Raw genomic sequence first — 21,018 nt, forward strand, 5'->3', positions numbered from 1 at the left:
GACACAATCTTTTGTATTTATCGGGATGTTCACACTGGCAGGGCTCCCAAGATGGTCCCACACCCCTATGCACCACAGTCATCACTCCTCAGTGTTGGGCTCACACTGCCTGTGCCAGAGACCTCTTCCTGCTGCAAGCCTGGAGAGGATGAGTGCAGTCTGGTAGGGCTATGATGTGCTGAAGAGGACCTGCAGAGTTATTTGCTAAAAGATATAGTGGGACACTCTGTAGTGGAAATCCTGCCTTTCATGAGTGTGTAATGTTGTTCTGTCCCAGCTGACAAGAGATGTCAGGTTTTTAATTCTGGCTCATTCAGAAAGATTCTGGTGTTTGATAAGAATGTGTTACCAGCCCAAATGCAAAACATAGGTCTGAAAAAGAACGGGGAAGGAGTTATGAATAAATTCTGAAGGCAGGGTTTTTACTGACTTCCTTAAAGTTCCCACTGACTCCCTGTCTCTAGCACAGATTTTCTCTGGGACCTGATGCACCAGCATGTTCCTAATTCAGGGGGCTGATGGGGTTTCATTGTTGAAAGACCTTTCCAGTTCCCCTCCATGTGATACATTTCTAGTTTACAAAGCAGTACTATTACATGACTTGTGTGACATACCACTACCCCTTTTAGAGGAGGTTGCATAAGTTTTGTGATGCCTGTGTCAGGTACTCACCTGCAATCAGCCCTGCAGCGAGGGCTATACTTGTGTGCAGGCTGTGTGGGCAGGTAGCACAAAAACCAGTCAGAGCACATTTGCTAATGCAGTCGTACAGTAAGATCGTGGAATCATTTCAGTTGGAAAGGGCCTCTACGATCAGGGAGTTCAGCCATTAACTAACACTGCCAGGTCCACCACTAAACCATGTCCCTAAGTGCCACATCTGCACATCTTTTAAATTACTTACCCCATCGGCCCTTTAACTTGTGCGGTATTTGATACGTCTGCAGCTTCGCTGGAAGCGGGGAGAGATCCAGAATACACGTCTGTGTTTATATCCTCATGCAGCTCTGTGTCTATATAACAGGTACTCGGAGGCGTATGTTATACATATGCATGTGCACACGGGCTGCTCCCCTGGCGCGGCCGCTGCCGGCTCCGCTGCCGGCATGGGAGCCCGCCGGGAAGGAAGGAAGGAAGGCTGCCGGTCCCGGGGGCCGCCGTCCCTCCCGCGCCCCCGCGGCAGCGGAGGGGCTCCGAGCAGCCCCCGGTACCCACTGCCGGCCCCGGGGGTGGGCAGGCTCAGCCCGCCGCCCTGCGCTCCTCCGGCACAGAAAAGGCAGGTAAGGGGATATTGCCCTTGGCAACCAGCAGGCCGCTCTGCGGCTGGCCGGGAGCGCTGGCTCCTGCAGCCGCCAGCCACGGGGGGCCGTGTTTTGAGCCCCTCGCAGTGATGCTGAGAAGGCTGAGGAGAGCGGAGGAGTATTGGGAGCGTGTGCGCTGGGTGCTCGCAGCCTGGCTGCTTTGTAGCAGACGGGAGCGCTGGCCGAGGGATTTTGCTGCAGCATCCTTCCCAGGAGTCAGGGGGGGAGCAAAGGAGCTGAGCGGTGAATGATGAGTACCAGGGGAGCGCTCCGGAGGTTCCTGCTCGCTGTGATGCCAGCGGAGCTTGCAGGGATAGAAACGAGACTGATCTCAGCCCTGCAGCTGGGTCTCCTGGTCTGCAGCAAGCGCAGGGTTATTAAATCCCGATGACACTGTGTAAGAGCAAAGTATTTTTGTAAGAAGCGACATTTGTTCAGGAGGCAGAATCACCTGGGTCCTCCAGATGACCTCATCTCAGGTAGCTCTGCTTGGGATTCTTTTTATTACAGAAGTAGAGTTGTGGTGTCTGATGATGTCACACTTAGGAGGAGGGAAATAAGAAAAAAAAGATAGATTGCAGTCCTAATGCGAGGAGGATGCAGCAGACCACAGAGAGAGTCCTCTCCTCTAAGGAAGATGAGGGTCTCTCTCTCTCTCCCTTCTGCTTCAAAGAGTAAGACTGTCTGCCTTCTGTAAACGGAGCTGGTTGTGTAATGCATTATACATTGCCAGGTTAGACCTCTTCTGATTTCTTAATGGAAAGGCTATTTTATTTCTCAAGTGGGTGCCAGTGGGGATGCTGGGAAAGCGCAGAGACGCATCCTCCGTCCCACACTGACACTGATGCACACAGTCAACTGCATCGGGAACTTATGGAAGAGGAGTGAGGACCAAATCTGGAGCCAATGCAGGGGGGAGAGGAGCAGCCTCAGCTTTTTTAGCAAGTGAATGGGGAGGGGAGGAGGGTAGTATGAGCAGTGATGTCATTTTTAACTGGTTCCTCGCAGAGCTGGGGAGTGAAGTTAAAGGAAAAACCTGCAGTCTCAGAATGGCTCTCAGCCTTGACTGGAGACTCTAAATGACTGAGGGTCCCCACAATGGTAATTAATTTTCTTTCCTATGCAGAACTGTTCTGTTATTTTGGGTCAAGCAGAGGGCATTTATTTTCTCTCTCTCTCTCTCTCTCTCTCTCTCTCTCTCTGTATGTTTTGAGGGTTTGACTTTCGCTGTTGCCTCTGGCTTTTTAAATATCTTGCAGGTTATTTGAAGTTTTTCCTAGGTAGTTTGAGAATTTTTAAGTGATGTGGGAATCCATGTCATTACAGCAGAGTTTAGCATGCAGCATTTCTGCTACTCATCAGGAGGGGAGATGCAGAGGTTTCCAAGCACATATCATTCTGCACAGGAAATGTACTTTTAAAATCACAGGTGGAAAGAAAGGGACTTGACTAGCATTTGTTGTTGTAATGGGTGGCATTAATGTTGCTTGTAGGAGGCAGAAAGACTTCTGGTCAACTATCTAGACAGAAATGGATTTTGCTTGGGTGGTAATTTCTATGCTTTTGATTGGCAGGTTTTTATTATGAGCATTTTAATTCTAGTGGCACTGAATAGAAAATGTCAACATAAAATATTCTGGCTATGTGAGACAGTATATGTATGTATAGTTCTTTATGGCATGCATTAACCACTTGTGTGCTGCTCAGTCCACTGCATTTGCCCTGTTGCTGTCTTCCATAGAAATCAATGATTTCTTCATAGAAATCAAGCTGTGCTGTGGACAGAGGGTTATTTTGTCTCTGGTTCCAGAATCAGCAGAAGTAGTCAAGCCATTTTTAGATAAATAAGTTTGTCAAGACAGGTCCCTCAAGGGTAAAGTGTCTGAGCCCAAATTTCAGGCAGTGAAAATCATCCCCAGTTTATATTTCCAAGTATTTAGCCAGTGGTATCACCGGTACAGTTTGGGTTTGTGGTTGTTGTGATGATGCTCGGTTCAAAGGCAAAGGGTGTAATGCCAAAAGTCCATTTGTCTGTGGAAGGCTTGTCACATTCCTGTCTGGGATTCCATTTCCCAGTGGTGAGACTTGTTTGTCTTTTCATCCAGAAGAACACTCAAGACAGCTGAGGAAGCCAGACTGCAGTTTTGCTTACTAGGAACTTGGGATGTTCATGTGATAGCCACAGACCTCCTGCTGTAGTCTGTCATGACAACTGTGAGCTCAAAGATGGGAGATCTGGGCTCAAGAATGAAAGAGGCAGGAAAGAAATAGGAGCACTGTGATTCCTTCTGAATATGAAATGTTCCTTCAGGAAGTTCCTGCTGTGCCTGAAGGCTTGAGGAATCCATTGCTGCCCTAGAGAAAGCTCTTACTGAAGATTAGCTGGGAGGAATAAGCCTCTCTTTTAGCAGCTATTGTGAAGATGCTGGCAGCCGTCACAGGGGCCATTTTGGACTCCTCCCCCTGCAACATGCCATGGTGCAGAGGAAAAGAAAATCTGGTAACCTCTTCTGCCAGTCCTCTCAAGCCTTAGTGCTGGAATATATAACTCAGAGACAAAAGCCAGGCTTTAAAAATGGCATGTTCCTCTCAGCTTGGTTTTCATTCAGAGGTATGCTTGCCTTCACTAACAGTGTTTATGTGGGGGGCAGTGTGCCTGGCAGGTGGAGGGAATGGTTAACAGCCAGTACTGAGCTAGTCACCACAGCACATAGAAGCTTTCCATCTCCCTAGTGCCAGGCTGAATCTGCTGCTGTGGATAGGCAACTTTGTTTTCCTGTGGTTTTAGCATGGCATCCTTTACCAGAAGGAAATAAATTCAATTTTTAAAGGAGAGCAAAGAACTGTGCATCCAGAATAAGTAGCGATTCATCATCCTCCTTTGGGGGCTTAGGCATTCTCACTTCCCTGACTGTCTGATATGAAAACTAGTTCTGGATTTTGGGCCAGGATCCTAATTCTGGCATTTTTGTCTCAGCTCAGTTCATCTGAGATGAGAAGTTGCAAATTTATGACACTAGAGATGGAGTCTGATATCCAAAGAAGAGGGGAGCTGCATGTGACTGCAGCCAGCTTGCCCACTTCTGCAGTCTTTCCCCTTAGGAGCCAGCTGACTTTGCAGCAGGGAAGGTTAGCAAGACCTTTCCAAGCACAAAGAGGAATAAAGCACTGGGACAGGCTCCTATGGGGCTTATAGGATGCCCTTCTTTTAGGCTTTTTAAGAATAATAAAATTGGGGTGAACTAAAAATACTTAGTCCACTTTAGAGTAGTGGAATTACACTGGGCTTTGCATTTTGGCATTTTTAGGACAGGTTTGGTCACATGTCAGTTAAAATTCACTATAGGAAACATTTTCCGTGTCAGGAGGTGGGTATCTCATTTGCTGTTAATTTTAGCTATGTTTCAGAGTTGGAAAAGTCACAGACCAGACAATTCTCACATGGTTCCTTCCTGCCCTCCATTTCTACTGCAGTATTAGCCCCATTGAGCTCCTGCCACCAAAGGGATGAGAATGGTTCAATGCCTCAGACCGTTCAGCTGTAAAACCTTGTGCTGCTACTGTCAGCAAAAGCTTTACTGATGTGTCAGTGATGGACATGATTGTTAGGGAATGGGACCCAGGGCACAGACATGACTGCAGAGGTTGCAGTATCTTTCTGGACTTCAGTGAGCTTTGAATTTTACCATTAGCTGGCAACTGCGCTTGCTTCCATCAGGCTCTGGACAAAATCACATTTGATTTGGAGTGGTCTCTTGGAGAGTGCTGGGGCTGTGGAGCATTAGGGGAACAGACCTCACCTGAGTGATGTAGCTGACCACTGCTCACAAGGAAGCAGCACATTTTTCATGCTGTAACTGTGACCCTGTCACACTATGACACGAAACAACTCATGCACGCCTAACTAAGATGTAAAGAATAAAAGGAAGTAAAAGGAGGGAACTTTATTTCTGAGATTGCAATATACAGAATTCTAAAAGTGGCAGGGCACTGGAGGAAAAAATTGCCACCTCTCCAACTACAATGGTCAAACCAACAGTCCATTAATTCTTTCCTTCCACAGAGAAGAATGCAAAACAATCATTATTTACATGACAGTGCATGAGAAACTCCAGTAGAAATATGTAAACATCAGAAGGCATAGAAAACTTTTAAAAGAACTTTAAAACTTTTAAAATAACAAGGCGACGTGACCTAGTGTGGCTTTCAATCTACACTGTAATCCTTGTGCATGCTTATGTGGTGGAATTTACTTACTGTTCCAGTTGTTCTCATTTTGCATGGTCTTCTCAGGGGAGGACAACATACTCTCCATGAGAATGAATTCAAGCTCACAGATGTGTCAGAGAGGTATTTTATGGTGCATGCAATGGTGATCAAAGTTAGAGAAGCAGATAAGAAAGAGGACCAAGGCTGGGTACCCAAAGCCCCCAAAGGAAGCAAAGAAATAGCTTTCAAGGGATGAAATCACATCTGTCCTAGGAAAGAATCCTTCTCAGGGATGCAGAAAAAGTGGAAATAACTCAGTGTATTTGTGGAAAAGAAGGAAAAAAAGAATTTCCCACCCCCAAATTTAGTAATTAGTTCAACTCTGTGCATGTGACCAAGAAACACTAAGGTCAAATATCTAATTGCATTTATGCCATTGTCATCTGAGTAATTATCTTTCCCCCCTGGCATTTCAACAGAGTACAACTGAACTGGGTTTGGACTGCAGTACTCTGGTAAGTCAGAAACTAGGTAACCTCCATGGCTTGCTAGCAGGGCCATCTCCTCTCCTTTGGGCTCTCTTGGTAGAGTAGACAGTGTTTATATTCCTCTGGGATACTTTTTTTAGGCTACTTGTTTTGGAAGAATATTTGTAACTATCCACATAATCTGGATATAACTATAAAGCAATTTCCTGCCAGTATCTGAAGGAGGGGGGCAAGACAATGGGACAAAAGGTGAGTTCTGCACAATCTCTTCTCATTTCAGGAAGAACTGGTGTTTTCTTCCACTTTGCATAGCAGCGCTGCACATAATTTACCTGGTAATGATAATAGTATATAATTCTCATAATAGTGATAATCTTCAGAAGCAACTGCAGATTTCAAATTCTTCCCTCTTTTTAGTGCAAATTTCATTTGATGTCATCAGAAAACTGTCTTTGCATGTCCCTCCCTATCTACCCCTACATAACCTCATTGCTAGCCATCAGAGCCAAACTTTTGATAAGAAGAAAGGTGATGCACCAATGTCAGAATATGCAGATTCAGATCTCACAGTAGCACCTCTTTTTTTTGTGTACCTGACTTTTTTTTTTTTTTTTTGGCACAGCACAAGCAATCAAAATTTATCATCCAAATTAAGACTGTAATTATATTTTGATAAAGATCTGGCAATTCAGTGAGAATGAAATTTAAAGGGTTGCCAGGATACAGATGACTCTGGATTATGGGGAAGCATTTGCATGTGGAATTCTAATAAGACTAGGTTGTTCAGCATTCTTATCTAGACTTTTCCACTAGTGTCTGATAACACAGACAATCAATTGTTTCTTTGCTATTATCTGGCAAAGTGATTAAAGATACAGGACTGCCTTTTATGAATGAAAAGACAACATGCTTAACATGGAGTGTCACAGATGTTTCCCCCTTTTGGTAGAGAAAGTGAGGGGATAGAGTTCTGCCCATGCCCACACTATTGAGCTTGCCAAAATAAACTTTTCCTGAGGTTCCCTAGGGTCTCAGGATTGCCAAGGAGCCTTTGTGGGTCCAGGTAGTGCTTTTCCGGGAGAGGTAAGCCCTGCCTCCTTTAGCAGGGCTGGGTTGTCACTGCAGGGTGAGAGCTGGAGGGCATGTCAGGGATGGATGGAGGATATCCAAATACACAGGAGTTTGCTGTCCAGGCAGGATGGCCACACATGTAATGGCACCATAGAGCTGGGGGAGGTGCCAAACAGCTTGACTGAGCCCACAGCTGCCAAAGGGAAGGTCTGGCTCTCATGCAGCTACCTTATTCTACCAGTCCAGCAGATGAGTAAAGCTCGACCTCAGTGCTGCAATATGATGAAAGAAGAGCTGTAGCACTTTCTCTAAGTGTCAGGTCTGTATGTGACATTAATTGGTTATTATGGAAAGTTACTGCTATTCAATAATGTGGCCTGCTGACGAGGTATTATTCACTGCCTGTGCTGTGGCAGCACTCACAGACCTTGGAGAGCTTCACCTGCTGTGCTCCTGACACCCTGCAGCATGAGCCAGTTGATATCCCCACCTGTATCCCTGGATTTCTGCTGTGCAGCTGGCCAGCAGTGAGGCCAGAGTGGGGTTTGTGTGACCACCTTGCTACAGCCCTGCTCCAGACTCTGCTTCAAATACAGGCATGGTAAGGGAGGCTGCTAAGGGAAGGACCAATTTTCCCTTGCACTTAGTTTGTCCCAGACCCTGTCTCAGCTCTATCCTACCAAACCTCTTTTACTTTCAATGTCTTACTCCAAATGGTGAGATAAGCCTGCAATAATTACTATAACCTGTCCATCAGTGGTTTAGGAACTTAATTGTAGCTCATGGTTGCATTTGTACTACAGATCAGAAAAGTTCAGTGACTATACACTTTTTTCAATTAACTGTGAAACAGTGAGTGTGTCATTTAACAATGTTAAAAACCAAGGTTTGGTGGTATGAACTGAATTCTGCTAAAATGAATTCTTCACAGGTTTTGGTGACTGAATTTTATTCTCAAGATGTTCTTTCATGATCTGTAAGAAAGGGATTGCCCTTGCATTAAGGCAGTTTGAATGACAGGAAGAGCAGATGTGAGGCCTGGGTTAATGAGCATTTTGGGAAGGCAGAGTACATAGGAGATGCTGCAGCTGTAATATGAGAAAAATGACTGCAATACCTTGAATAGCCTTTTAAACACAATGTATGCCATGCTTAAATGATAATTTCCTCAAATTCAACCTGCACAAACGGTAATGTGCTTTCTTTTTTCTTCCATAATGTGCATGGACATGTGATGCCAATCTCAGACAACTCCAAAACTCCAAGGTTACGGTCCAATCCAAATCTTGTGATTTTTTTGTAAGCATCAAGACTTGCCAAAGCAGAGGCTCAGTCACTGGATTGGTATCACAGCATGTGTCTAGTAGTGCCATGGGGAAAAGGTGTTCATTCATCCTGGAAATGTGCCTCAGGATCTCCAGTTCTGGCATGTAGTGATGGCTCAGGAGTGGTTCTTTGGAACAGTCCAGGATTGTCATGTCTTACATCCTAAACCTGCCTTTCATAATTTTTCACTCTTTCAAAGTTAGAGAAGTCCAGCAAATACCTGAAAGGGGTATTAAAATCTTTCATCTTGAGTTGTTCTGTCTCAACATATGACTGCCCTTTTCTGTCTTGGCAGTGCCAGGTGTCTATTCATATGAGGCCAAATTAAAAAAAAAAAAAAAAAAGCCTGTAAATTGTACACAACAGCATAAATGTAGCAGAACATGTTTAGCCTACTCAAAGGCTGGCTGATGTGTCAGTCTGATTTACTCTAGTCCCATCTCTGAATTTGCACTGGGTTTCTACTTTCTAACAAGTCATGCAGTTTTTCCTCTGCATTTGCTATGGTGCTTCTTCACAACACCTACACTTACTGGCAGCTTCTCAGGAATCCATCTTCTCTGCCCTAAACCTTTCAGTAAGCCTTGCTTGTTTTCCAAACCAGGCATCCTGCCCTGGGTTGGCCTTGTTGCAGTCTTTGTCCTCTCTGCATGACCTACTCAGCTTGTTGTTTCTGGTGTCAGCATCACAGTGAAATCTCCATGGGATTATTGGAAACTTTTTTGGAGTCGGGCAGAGCCCTGGCTTGATCTTCTGGCAGCTGTTTAAACAGAGGCACTGTTCTGTTGGTGGTACCTCCAAAACATTAAATAAACTTTATTTATATTATGAATATTTATTTATATTATAAATTGGTCTGTGGTCTGGGGGCTGTCAGAATAGGATTTGGAAAACAAAGCAACCTGAAGAGCTTGGGACCCCATTAAAAGTGTTTCAGCTTTGCTGCGTGGAAATTTGTACTTCCTGGGAAGATGTATTTCCTCTGTAGGTCAAGTGCGGAAGCTCAGGGGGAGGAAATTGAAGTCAATGAAGCTAAGAGTATAAACTGTAGTGCCCCACACTTTAAAATTCCTTTCATGTGGTCTGAATCTAAAAGCTTGTGTTTCCCATAACAAGTCTGAATGAACATATTGAAGCTGATTTTCTTCACAAGTCATTTCTGCTTGTGTAAAGGTATGGGACAAAGCTTTGCAAAGAGTGTGATCTTCAACCAGTGAAACTGTGCCAGCCAAAGCCATTGCTACCATTTATCAGCATCATGTACTTTTTGAAGAATATGGAGGTGCAAAGAGTAGACTGACCGCTAAAATGCAGTTCTGTCAGCATGGGTGCAGCTGCTTTGCCAATATAATGTACTGTATAAAAACAGAGGTCATTATGTTGCATTAAAACCTGAAGAACTTTCACAGTTTGAGAGTGGGGAATGTCCCCAGATAACACAGCCGGAGTTAGCTATACCCTGAATTATTTCCTGAGTCACTGCCTCATATGCACAACATACTGGCTTGTATTGGTTCATAACCTCCCAACACAGTACTGCAGAGATCCTGCATGCAGTGAGTTGTCAGACTGGGAGATACTATGAATTTGAAGCTTATGTATAAAATTAGCACTGTTTGTCATGTTGGTAGAATAGAATAGAATAGAATAGAATAGAATAGAATAGAATAGAATAGAATAGAATATTTTCAATTGGTAGGAGCCTACTATCATGATCATCTAGGCCAAGTGGAAGATTGATAGTATGAAATGCAGAATGAAACTCTGGTCATCACCAACACCATCAGTGTTACATAGGCACCTGGCTAGAAATGTTAGGTACTGCTGAGATGTGTATCCAATGGACAGCTAGCCCCAAGTCTCCCTGGTTTCATGTTAGTGGAGGATTTATTATGTGATTATTTAAGCCCCCATCAGCATGGCTGGGCGTGATGACAGCTGAAAGGCTGGAAAAGAGCTGTAGTTCAATGGGGCTTCAGCTCATGGCAGGGGCTCTGGGGTGAGTATGGAGTTGGCTGGAGGAAGAGACATTTTTCTCCTGTTGGGATGAATGAATCAACACAAACCCCACAGTGAGAGTGCTGTTGCAAAGTTGTGCTTTCTGTGGTAGGCGACAAATTAATGTCATTTTGCCCTCAAAATTAAGAGTTTCTGAATACCAAAATTGCCCTGGAGATTATACAATAAGCTCAGCTTCAGGCACATATCTATCTCAGTGGTTCATGCATGGGGTGAGAAAGGTGTTTTCTGCCCACAGTCCTTTTTTGAGGCTTATTTCTGTGAGGCATGTCTGGCATGGCACTTTGGTTTTCATTGGTTTCTTCTGGCTGCAGTATTTCTGGAGCAAAATCACTATACACTCACTGACTTACCAGAGAAGGGCATCAAAGGGTAAGGAAGATTAGTGTCTTTCAGCCATTCCTTTAGCAAATTATTTCCCTTAGTCATAAGTTATCACGGATGTGGCTGTAACTTCAGAACTTCTTAAAGCCTTGGAAAGTATTCCACTGTCCTCTAGAAGTATCTGCAAAAGAAGTAATTGTATGGCCCTAAATGAGAATCTTAAAAGTTTAGATATGTTCTTCTGATGGGCTGAATTTTTACTGTAGCTTTCCCATCCCAGAAGTATGTATAACAGTTAGCCAAAAATAAGGAGAGTCGTAGAGAGGATGCTGTGGCCCTTGTAGAGTGAAGAAGCACTGTGGTATTTATAAAGTGTTGCTGTTGTGCAATATTACAAACGCAGAAGAAATCAGTGTGTTAATAAATGGGATAAAGGATAACTCAGATGAAAGGCATTCAAATTAATCTTTGCCTAATGCCATTTTCTTAGTTAAGTGGTGGTTGCACTTTTTAGGTATTTTTTCTTCTGTGCTCTTGCACAGAATCCTTTTTTTAATGGATGCAATGAAAGTATGTTACATATTACAATACCCAAATTTCCAAAATTCCAAGTGTAACAAAAACCTTGCCAAGCAGACCTCACCCTCGGTTACTGTGAGAAAATGTTCTTCATCCCAGAGGAAATCAATACTTACTAATGTGAATAAACATGAAGATGAAATTATCAAACTGGCAAGTGAGGGAAACAATCTTGATTTATCCAAATTAGCTATATTTAAATGCAGTAGTTAAAATCCTTGAATGATAATGACGCTGGCAGATGATCAGTGAATTCTTGTGTCCTCCCTTGCTCTGTGGGTCTGGTCTCTGGTGGGACCAGGCAACCTGTCTCTTTTTTCTATACTAACCATGGGGGGTTAATTCTGAGTAATGAGAAACCACCTGTTTCTCACCCAGTGCAGTGCTTTGGAGCTGCTCGTAAATGGAGAAGGTTGGTAGTGCTGTAGGACCCCCTAGTTTTGTGAGTCCAAAACTGCAGCCTGGGCAGTACAAACCACAGCTCATCTGCAAAGGTTTGGAGCATGTCCTAGTGGGGAATAAGGACTATTTTATCTGTAAGAGTATAACACTAAGTAGATCCACCAGTGAGGCATTCCTGGACTGGCACGTGAAATGCAAGGCCTGTAATTGTATGTGCAAATGCTTAGTATAAAAAGATGATTTCTGCTCTTAAGACACACAAGTAGAAAGACCACTGAAAAGGCTAGGAGGTCCCTGGCAGGACAAGAGTCCTGTTGAAGGCCAGGAGGTAACTTGCACCAGGCCCAGAGCAGGGGTGTGCCATCATATCCACCTATCAGGACAAACTCTATCCACAAACTACAGCAGCCCAGACAACCACGACTGAAAATGCTGTCTTAAGTTCTTAGCTTTTCCCTGCATACCAACACCTATATTTCTATATTTTCTCCTTTTTTCTTTTTCCTTTTTTTTTAAGCTCAGCAGCAGAGGTAAGACCCTGTTTTCATATTCTCTGTAACACCCTTATGATACTTTAGATGCTACATAGAAATAAGCAGATGGCAGGGAACTGATCTGTATTTATATATAAAATGTCTCTGACTTTATGAACAAGATCCATTTTATAAAAAAAAAAAAAAAACCACTTGGCTGGGGTGGCTCCCCCTCCGCCTGTGCTGGCAGATGCTACGGGAGTTGGAAGGATGTGAGGAGCAATTGCCACCTCCCCCCTCCACAGATCCTGCCAGATCAGGGCTGTGCTGTATCCGTGGGTGTCGTCTGCCTTTCACTGTTCAGCATGTACAGCATCTCAGCCTCTAGAGCAGTCTGGCACCTCTTCCAGCACTTCCTTTTTTTCACACCACTTGGAAAAATCCATACAGAAAGAAGAGGGGCAGGGAAGAGAAAGCAGTGAAATGGGAGAGGGGTAATTAGGGCTAGACCTGATGTTCTGGCATAGCTGAAGAGTCCAGAGAAGACAGGCAGATCCATGACTCAGGAAGGACAGAGTAAGGACAGCAAAATTGCACACTTGGCCCAGCCTATAGTGTCACATTTATGAGTGTGTTTATCTCATCCTTCATAGAAAGGAATATATTTTGTTCAGCTCCTCAGGCAATGCTTTACCTTTTGAGTTAACTCACCGTATGCCTTGGTAGGTTGCCTGTCTGTGACCCAATTTTATACTTTACTTTGTCATTAAATATATTCAACAACTAAATGTGAGAATCCATCCATAGCTTTGCAGACTCATATTTGTTCCCAAGTAGGCAGCCCTGCTATCCCATAAAGGTGATGTCTCCCCTTTTTGGTGCCTGGTGGTGACAGAACATGTCAGCTCCTCACAGTCAGTGTTCTCATGGCCCTTCCACAATGAACAGAGGGGGACAGGAGCTGCTAGAGGATTCTTCAGGCCTCTCTGAGGCTAATTTGTACTCAAAATCAATAAGCCTATCTGTTAGCTAAAGAAATTCTCCAGGGAAACAAATCTTCCCTGAAGAAAGTAACTTTTGTGATTGCTTTCCATTGTCTGCTTCTTTATGTTTGGAAATACTATCAACTTTGCTCATTGTGAATAAATCTGAGTGTCCCCGGAGTGCCCTCTGCCCTGATTCACCATTCCATTTGATACATGATACATTAAGGTCAAACATTGTTTGCTACTCAGTGACCCCACTTTTAACTTATACTTTCTGCATGATAACTTTAATGACAATTCTCCCTTCTCCCAATGCCCTTCTCCCCACTCTCCTTTGTTCCTTGCCTTATTCCTTTCCTGAAAGTATTTCCTAGTTAAATTTCTTTTCCTGTGTTTTTTTTTTTCCAAGAAGCTTATTTCCTGCAGATTAGTTTTATTTAATTTTTATCACTGCTTACAGCTGAGAGTTTGAAGACTTCCTGCCCAATGTTGCTGTTAGTGCAGTCATTTCATGGTGGTATTTGATAGTTGCCAGTAGGTGTTGACACCTGACATTTCTACTCTGATTTTCACTGAATGCAATGAAATGTGGCTGTTTCAGCCATGTCTACTGGTTTTCTTCTTCATGTGCAGGGGTTGGTAGATGGTCATAATAAAATGCCCACACTTAAAAGGTAATAATTTTACAGGAACATTAAGGGAGCAGTTGTTTGCCACGCTGTGTATTTGCTGTGCTAAAGCCAACGTGTTGAAAGCTGCCCTGTACTGGGTCAGATGCGTGCACAAAGGCAGAAGAGTTACACATGTGCAAGAATTAGCTGTTTGCAGCTATGTTCTGGATGACAGCTCTCACCAGAGAGTGGTCCACACCCCTGCAGCCTCTGACAAACCCTGAAGCTCTTCAGCAGATGTGGCTTTTCAGAAACCCCGTCAGAACTCCATTAGGTTTTGTGCATGAATATGTGACTTAATAGTATAAATGTGAGTGCAAACAATAGGATATGGTTTGGGTTCATAAAGCCATATTAGCCATAACAATGAAGCTTAGTCTATGTTATGATCTTTATTAACACCTTATGATACTTTAAAAGAAGTAAACACTTTAAAATTTATTTTAGTTTAAATGTTGTTGTACTGTATTTTATGTACTAGTTGCCACAGGCTGTGATGTCTCACTTCAAAGTGGGAGTCAGTAGGTCAGCGTGAGCTGTAGGGGCTCCCCAGCTGGCATGGTTACAGGTTTGCACCTCTGCAGGGACATGCAAGGGGAAACAATGCTCACCTTCTCCTAAAATTTGCAAGCTGGCATTTGCCATTTGAGGCTTGTGGACCATTTGAGGTAAGCAAGGGCTTGAAATACAGTAATAAAAACAGTGCAAGTCTGCAGAAAAAATTTAGTGCCTAAGGTGAGTAAGCTGAGAACATGCTATTCAAATAATAACAACAGTGGGAAAATAATTTATCTTGACATAAATTATTAATCCTGCAGTCTAGATATACAAGATCACTGACAGAGTTTCCAAATGTTGTCTGGATGGGTTTCTTTAAAAAGTGACCCAGTGCATCTTGGTGTCTTTGTATAGAAAGTCTTTTTGTCTGTGTATAGAAAGTACTGTAAGTAATACAGGCCATTCCATATATTGTAAGTCATGCTTATGGATTAAGGGCTAATTTCAAACCCGAAGGCCTGGAGGGGAGAGGCTGCAATTCCTGGGTAAGAGCTGGAGCTCTGGCAGTGAGGGGTCACAGGGTGGGTGGAAGGGACTCACAAGAATTCTAAGGTTGCCTAAATCCTAATCAAGTTTTTTCATTAAAAACAGTTCCCTTGAGAAAGTATAGAAGTGAAATCCTTATTTTCAGGCAGCTCTCCTTCCCCTTACCAAACAAAAGGACTGTTTGCTGTAATGTTTAACATAAGTGTCCTGTCAGAAGTGGGACTGGGGAAGGACAGTGTGGAAAGGGAACCCTTTTCCTGGCCCAGAGCAATCTGCTCTAATGGAAGGTATTCCTGCCCACCAAGGAAGCTGGATCTAGGTGATCTCTAAGGCCACTTACAGCCCGGTCCATTCTGTGGTTCTGTGATTTGTGGGCTGATTCAGATGGTTGTCTAAAACTGGGCTTCAAGTGAATGGCTTGGGAGGCCAGAGCCAGATCTGAGGAGGCTGGTAGTGGAGGACTTGGATATTTACTGAGACTGGGGAAGAGTTGTACTGAAATAACCCAGAGCTACACCGTGAACTGGTTGTATCTGTAAATGCACTCCTGTGCCAGCCAGCTCTGGGCCACCATCAGGGTGGCTCCAGAAAGACCTTATGGAAGAGTGTGTGGGACTTTTTATTGACTGTCTCAAGAAACACACTGCTTTACCATTCTGGGGAAGAATCTGAGATACGGATAGAGAGACAGAGCCAGTTCTCTCAATCCCTCTGCAGAACAGACTTATGGAGCTACAGGATCAGCAAGAATATTTCTCCAGAGGAAGAAATAAAATAGTTGCTTTTGGTCCCCCTGAGATACTTGACTGTTTGTCTTCCCCTGAAGGGCTGTGAGTAATTTGAAGGGACATGCTGTAATAGTATTTACCTACACAGCATTGCATAGCATTTTCTAAATAGAATTGGAAGAAACTGTTGCTACTTACCTCAACTTGCAGTTAAGTGGCATCCAAGGCAACCAGCCAAGCGCACTGGAAAGACTGATGGGAAGGAAGAAGTGTGAAATATGAGCCACCATCTCTACTCCTAAAACATGGCTTGTTGTTCTTGACTCTTGGGGGTTTGATTCCTCAGCCTACAGGCAGTGCCAGTGGAAGGGAAGAGGGACCCATCTCATTCATTTTCTCTGCAAACTGGCATCTTTGATTCTAAATGCTGCTTCTGAGAATCAAGAGAAGGTACAGAGACTGTCTTAGAGCTTAGATAGAATGCTGTAGTTTTTGAACATTTCAAGGAAAACAGATATACATTTGCTATACTTGGAGTAAGTCATCTGAATCTTATCTTCCAATATGGCAAGCACAGCATATTCTTTGTTGAGTGTCATCTTCCAGCGTGCTTTTTCAAGGTTCATGATGGTTTACTGATGGTCTTTAGGCTCACAAATGTGGAGAGGTTGTTCATACTGTGCACGCTGATGTGGAAATAGGTGCCGCAATGACCAAGTCCCTTCTCTTCTTGAAAAGAGGATGCTCAGCATAGACTCAAAAGGCTATTACTTGAAAATGACCATTTTAGGTGCAAATATTCAGACAGAAATATGCAGGGGAATTGAATGTTTTGAGTACAATAGGCAGGATACCCTAAAAGTGCTACCAAAATCCAGTTTGACCTACCATAAAAGAGTCTATAGGATGTTTTTTTCACAAGATCCTGAAGGTAAGCATTAACTAGGGTAGATAGAATAGTAAATGAATTTTATAGAGCTTTGTTCTTGAGTGCTGGCATGTGAAATCAAGGTGTCTGATCTGAGAGCAACATCACAGTGAACTGCACACTTCTCTGTGATAAAAAAGAAAGCATTATGGTGACCTACTGGAGCAACTCAGGCAAGCTTAGTAGTGATTTGGGCTGAGTCAGTACAGGAGAAAAATAGCAGAACAGTGGGAGAGAATTGCAAAGGATATCTAAAAGCATACTTACAAAGTGTGTTATCGAGACCACACACTACACTGCTGGAGATAAGAGACTTTATCTTGCTGCATATCCATAGTGGGAATAATGTGAAGGGTCAACACGGGAAGAAATCTGTGTTGACAAGCACTGAAAATGTGTCAAATTGAAAGAAGTGCTTTCAACTAATTAAGCATGTAGGACTGAAAGGGCTCTCTTGGGATACTGATTTCAGTTACAGCTCTGGAGTGTGTGTGTACACAAATACATGTGTGCGTATGTGGGATGTCACATCATCCCTGCTGTAACCATCCATCCTTATCATTAGGTCCAGTAACCTTAAAATAGTTCTGGTTTGGGTTTTTCTCTAAAGAGTGTTAATGCCTTCACTGCTTTACTGGCTAGTTAGCTGTTTTCTCATGGAGCATGACAGTAATCCGAATTGAATATTAAATTAATATTCCTGCAGAATAGCTGACCTGACTGCAGCTTTAAGCTTGCCAGGCAGGACTGCCATGTTATCTGCCTTTTACCAGGGCACTTTTACCAGTGCCCTGCAGGGCACTCTTGGAGGCTATGTAAAGCATATATCTAAGAACAGGAATAAAAGGAAAGGAAGAAATTGCTGGCTCTAGAAACTTCATAAGAATGGAGGCTTGAACATATAAAGTACTCTGTATTTCTAAAAGGTTATTGTCTATCCTGCAGTGACAGCTTTGAAATACTTTGAAATACAAAGTTCCATTCTGGCCACTGTAATATATTAGACAGAGTTAGGAAAAGCAGTTTACAAACACCACCACCAGTGATTGAAAGCAACAAAGCCAAGAATGGGATTAGCATGTGGTACTCTTCACATAAGTGCATATTACTTAACAGCCTAATCTTCTTACCTGTATAAGAACCACACACCTCCCAGCCCCGTTGAATTATGAATTACGTTGTGCCAGTCAACCAAACATCAGGTAAAATTCAGGGATCTGCTCATGGAAATGACATCCAAATCATAAGCTCTCCAGTATTTTAATCTCTCCTGCCACCTGAATGCCAAATATGGGTTTTGCCCACTCGCCCTTTTTTCTTCTGAATAGCTGTTTTTTCCATGTGTAGCATAATGGAAGGCAGAAAAATGCCACAGGGATATGCTAAGAAACTATGATTGAAACATGAGGGGTTTAACTGTATTGGCAGGAAATAAAACAATACAAAAAGCATAAATGATTGTGGTCTTTCTCAACAGATTCTGCTGTCAGTGAGTTTTCTGCCTTTTTGCTTGAGTTTGAAAAATTTGCTAAATTGTCTGTCCATGAGTGCAGAACAGAATAATAATTGTACTCATGCTGTTGCCCACATGTAGCTAAAGACTTAACTTGTTTTGTCATGTCTCCCCTCCTGTTTTTCTGGAGGGCAGCTGCAGCCTGTGTAGACACAGTTGCACTGGCTTTGATTTGCATGTGCAAGTGCCAGTGGCAGAGCAGATGTGGTGATCCAGGCTGCAGGGCCAGACCGGTTGCCCAAACCATCTCTTGGGGTCTGTGTCACTGGAGCTTTGCATTCACATCCATCCTGAACTCTGGTTGCACAACACAAAAACTCTTTAGAAATATTCTGGATTTCTGCCCTGAAAAAGCAATAAGAAATAATGATGCGCAAGGCCATTACAAACTGTGTTCTCCAGCACAGGCTCCCAGAGAGAAGTAGCCAAGGAACAAACCACCTCAAGTGGGTCATCAGCAGCCATGGCCCTGTGACAGCGGGCACTGTGGAGACTGAAAGGGAAATCTCTGCCCTGAACAGCACCTCACAAATGACAGAATACACCAGGAAAACAGGAACAAAAGATGCGGCCAAGGTGGGGGCATCCTACCCAGACCCTGAACAAATCCCAAAGATTTACTCGGTGAGGAGACAAAGAGTTTGGCATGCAGTTTCCTCTTTCATTGAGTTGAGCATCTCGTGTTTCACATGAGAGATGTGCTTAGGAAGCTCTGTGAAGACCTGCCTCATTTCTCACTTGTGCCAAGGAAGAGAAGGACTGTTTCACAGACAGCTTCCCAAGGAAGAGAAGGACTGGGAAGCACAGGCAGGGTCCTCAGCAGCCTCTGCAGTGACAAGGAACCAGAGTGCCTGTCACATTCCCATCATATGATGTCCCTGCCCCAGAAAAAGAGCTTTATAAGAGAAACCCATCATTGTCAGGTGTTCCTCTGGCACTGACTTTGTGGGGAAAGAGCATGGCATTCTGCCCCTGCCAGGGTGACCAGGGATTCCAGAGGCACTGGGGTATGCCCCAGTTTCTAGCAGCAGTCACTTGGTACTTTTTTCTAGAGGTATGAGAGAAACTGTGTGCATACCCATTCTTGTAGGTGTAGTCACTGAAGTTATGGTAAGGTTGCCATTGTTCAGCTGGGTGCGGGAAAAGCTGATGAGCTAGTAACCTTATTTGCAATGAACAGCAGCCCCACCAACACACTCCCTTTGCATGGGCATTTTTCAATTGTTAATAAAGATGGGACAGGAAAGTAGCTCATCCAAATAGCTACTTGCAGTTCCTGTTGGTGGGGTTTGCCACTGGCAAATAGGGAAATATCTGCATATACACATGGCTGGGAGGGAACACAACTGTTGAAAACAGAGTCCCTGTCCCACCTTCAAGGAGCTCCAGACTCTGGTGTCCCTGCTGGATAAGGTTGGCACTCTCTTTGTCATCACTGGGAAGCAGCAGCTGCAGAGGGGGCTACTTTGAAAGTACTGAGCTTGTTGATGGATGTAGGACATGAACAGCAAAGAAGAAACTCTAGATTTTTACCAGTGTTGAAGGCTTAAACCCCCTGTGTGGAGTTGGACCCCTGGGTGCTCCAGTGGTTACACGAGTACATTGGGGGAAGCGTACATTTGGGACATACAGGGCTGGCTATAAACAAAATTCACATCAGACTCAGCACTTGCCTCAATGAAACATTTATGCACTAAATTGCATGATGAAGTTGGATGTGCTGCCAGGCTGCCTAGTCTTTGAAATAATCTGGTCTTCCTCAGAATTAATTTTTTTGCAATGTTTTGCACACAAACACAGCAGGCAGTAACTCACTGCTGACCTGGGCAGTAGCTGAGGAAGAGGCTGATCACACTGAATTTTGCTGCTGCTGGCATAGGCCTATTTATGCAAAGCTGGATGAAAATCCAGCTTTCTTATGACATTGAATCACACAAGAAAAAGTCATCATTTTTACATGAAATAGCTAGAAAAAAATGGCATATACTAAAATGACAGGTCAACCACCTTACTGCTGGAGAAGAAGCACTTTCCTAAGCAGAGGCTGTCATGGTGCTGCTGGCCACAGCAACCTTTGGGTGCATCCTGCACCCCTGCAGCACAGTGTGCAAAGAGGTGGAGTTTCACTAAGCGCACAGTCCCCAGCACCCCTATCTCCTTGCAGGCTTGGCTCATTACAGCCTTTCTTAAGCATAACTGTGCTCTGGAATAGGCTTATTCACTACTCTGATCCATTTTAATTCTGGGTTTCGTCTTTTGGAATCTGGATTCAGCAGTTGCAAGTTCAGCTTTGCTTGTGCAGAATTCAGGGCTGACAGCTCTGGGTGCTGGCCCCTAACACGTAGGCAACTTCCTTGCTCGCTGCTCCAATTCCCTCCAGGCTGCACACTTCTTCACACCTTGCAACAAATCATGTTTTCTCTCTGAACCAGGAAACATAAGAAATTATCTTTTTTTCTTTCTTCCCCTGACAGGTAATAACAATTATAATACACATAGAAATAATAAAAAGTTGAGAAACAGAAGGATCTGGGAATGGGGGAGGCAACTGTCTGTAGAAGCAGACGGAGTTGTGGGGGGAAACCCCTGCATCTATCAAATAAATAGAGCAGAAATCTTTCTTGCTTGGCCTTTGTGGTGTTATTATTAGAACATCCACGCCTGAATGCACTAAAGCCGCACAACCTTCAAGCATCCACATCCAGCTCTGCTATGGCAGGATCCTCCTTCTGCTTGGCTAAAAGAGGGAGAAAATGAGAAGATGTGAAGACGAGAAGGATTTGTAAATGATAAATATGATCAACTTCAATAAAACAGCTATTTGAATATCTTCAAAAATCTTCTCTTGAGAAGAGCCATTAGTGTGTATCTGTTTGACACTGGTTGTTAGGAAACCAGCCAATGTTAATGGATCCCCAGAATGGAATAGAGAATCCATTTAAATGGTCTCTTGTCA

The 21,018-nt window shown here is 43.7% G+C and overlaps 1 protein-coding gene across 4 annotated transcripts in view; it reads left to right on the forward strand.

Moving 5' to 3' along the window:
* The window catches only part of NHS (NHS actin remodeling regulator), a 247,089-nt gene that overhangs the window by 193,848 nt on the left and 32,223 nt on the right, over positions 1-21,018 (forward strand). The window contains exon 1 of one of the 4 annotated variants that reach the window (XM_085585187.1): positions 1,330-2,034. The exons of 2 other annotated variants lie outside the window; for them this stretch is intronic. In XM_085585187.1, coding sequence (XP_085441313.1) covers positions 2,016-2,034 — 19 coding nt within the window. In that variant the 5' untranslated portion in view covers positions 1,330-2,015. Of the gene's footprint in view, positions 1-1,329; positions 2,035-2,069; positions 2,403-21,018 lie in introns of those variants that run through there. One more of the 4 variants, XM_085585178.1, reaches the window with a different exon arrangement.

This window comes from Lonchura striata, chromosome 1 (genome assembly GCF_050655825.1).
Source record: "Lonchura striata isolate lonStrDom1 chromosome 1, ASM5065582v1, whole genome shotgun sequence".
NCBI classification, from domain to species: Eukaryota; Metazoa; Chordata; class Aves; order Passeriformes; family Estrildidae; genus Lonchura; species Lonchura striata.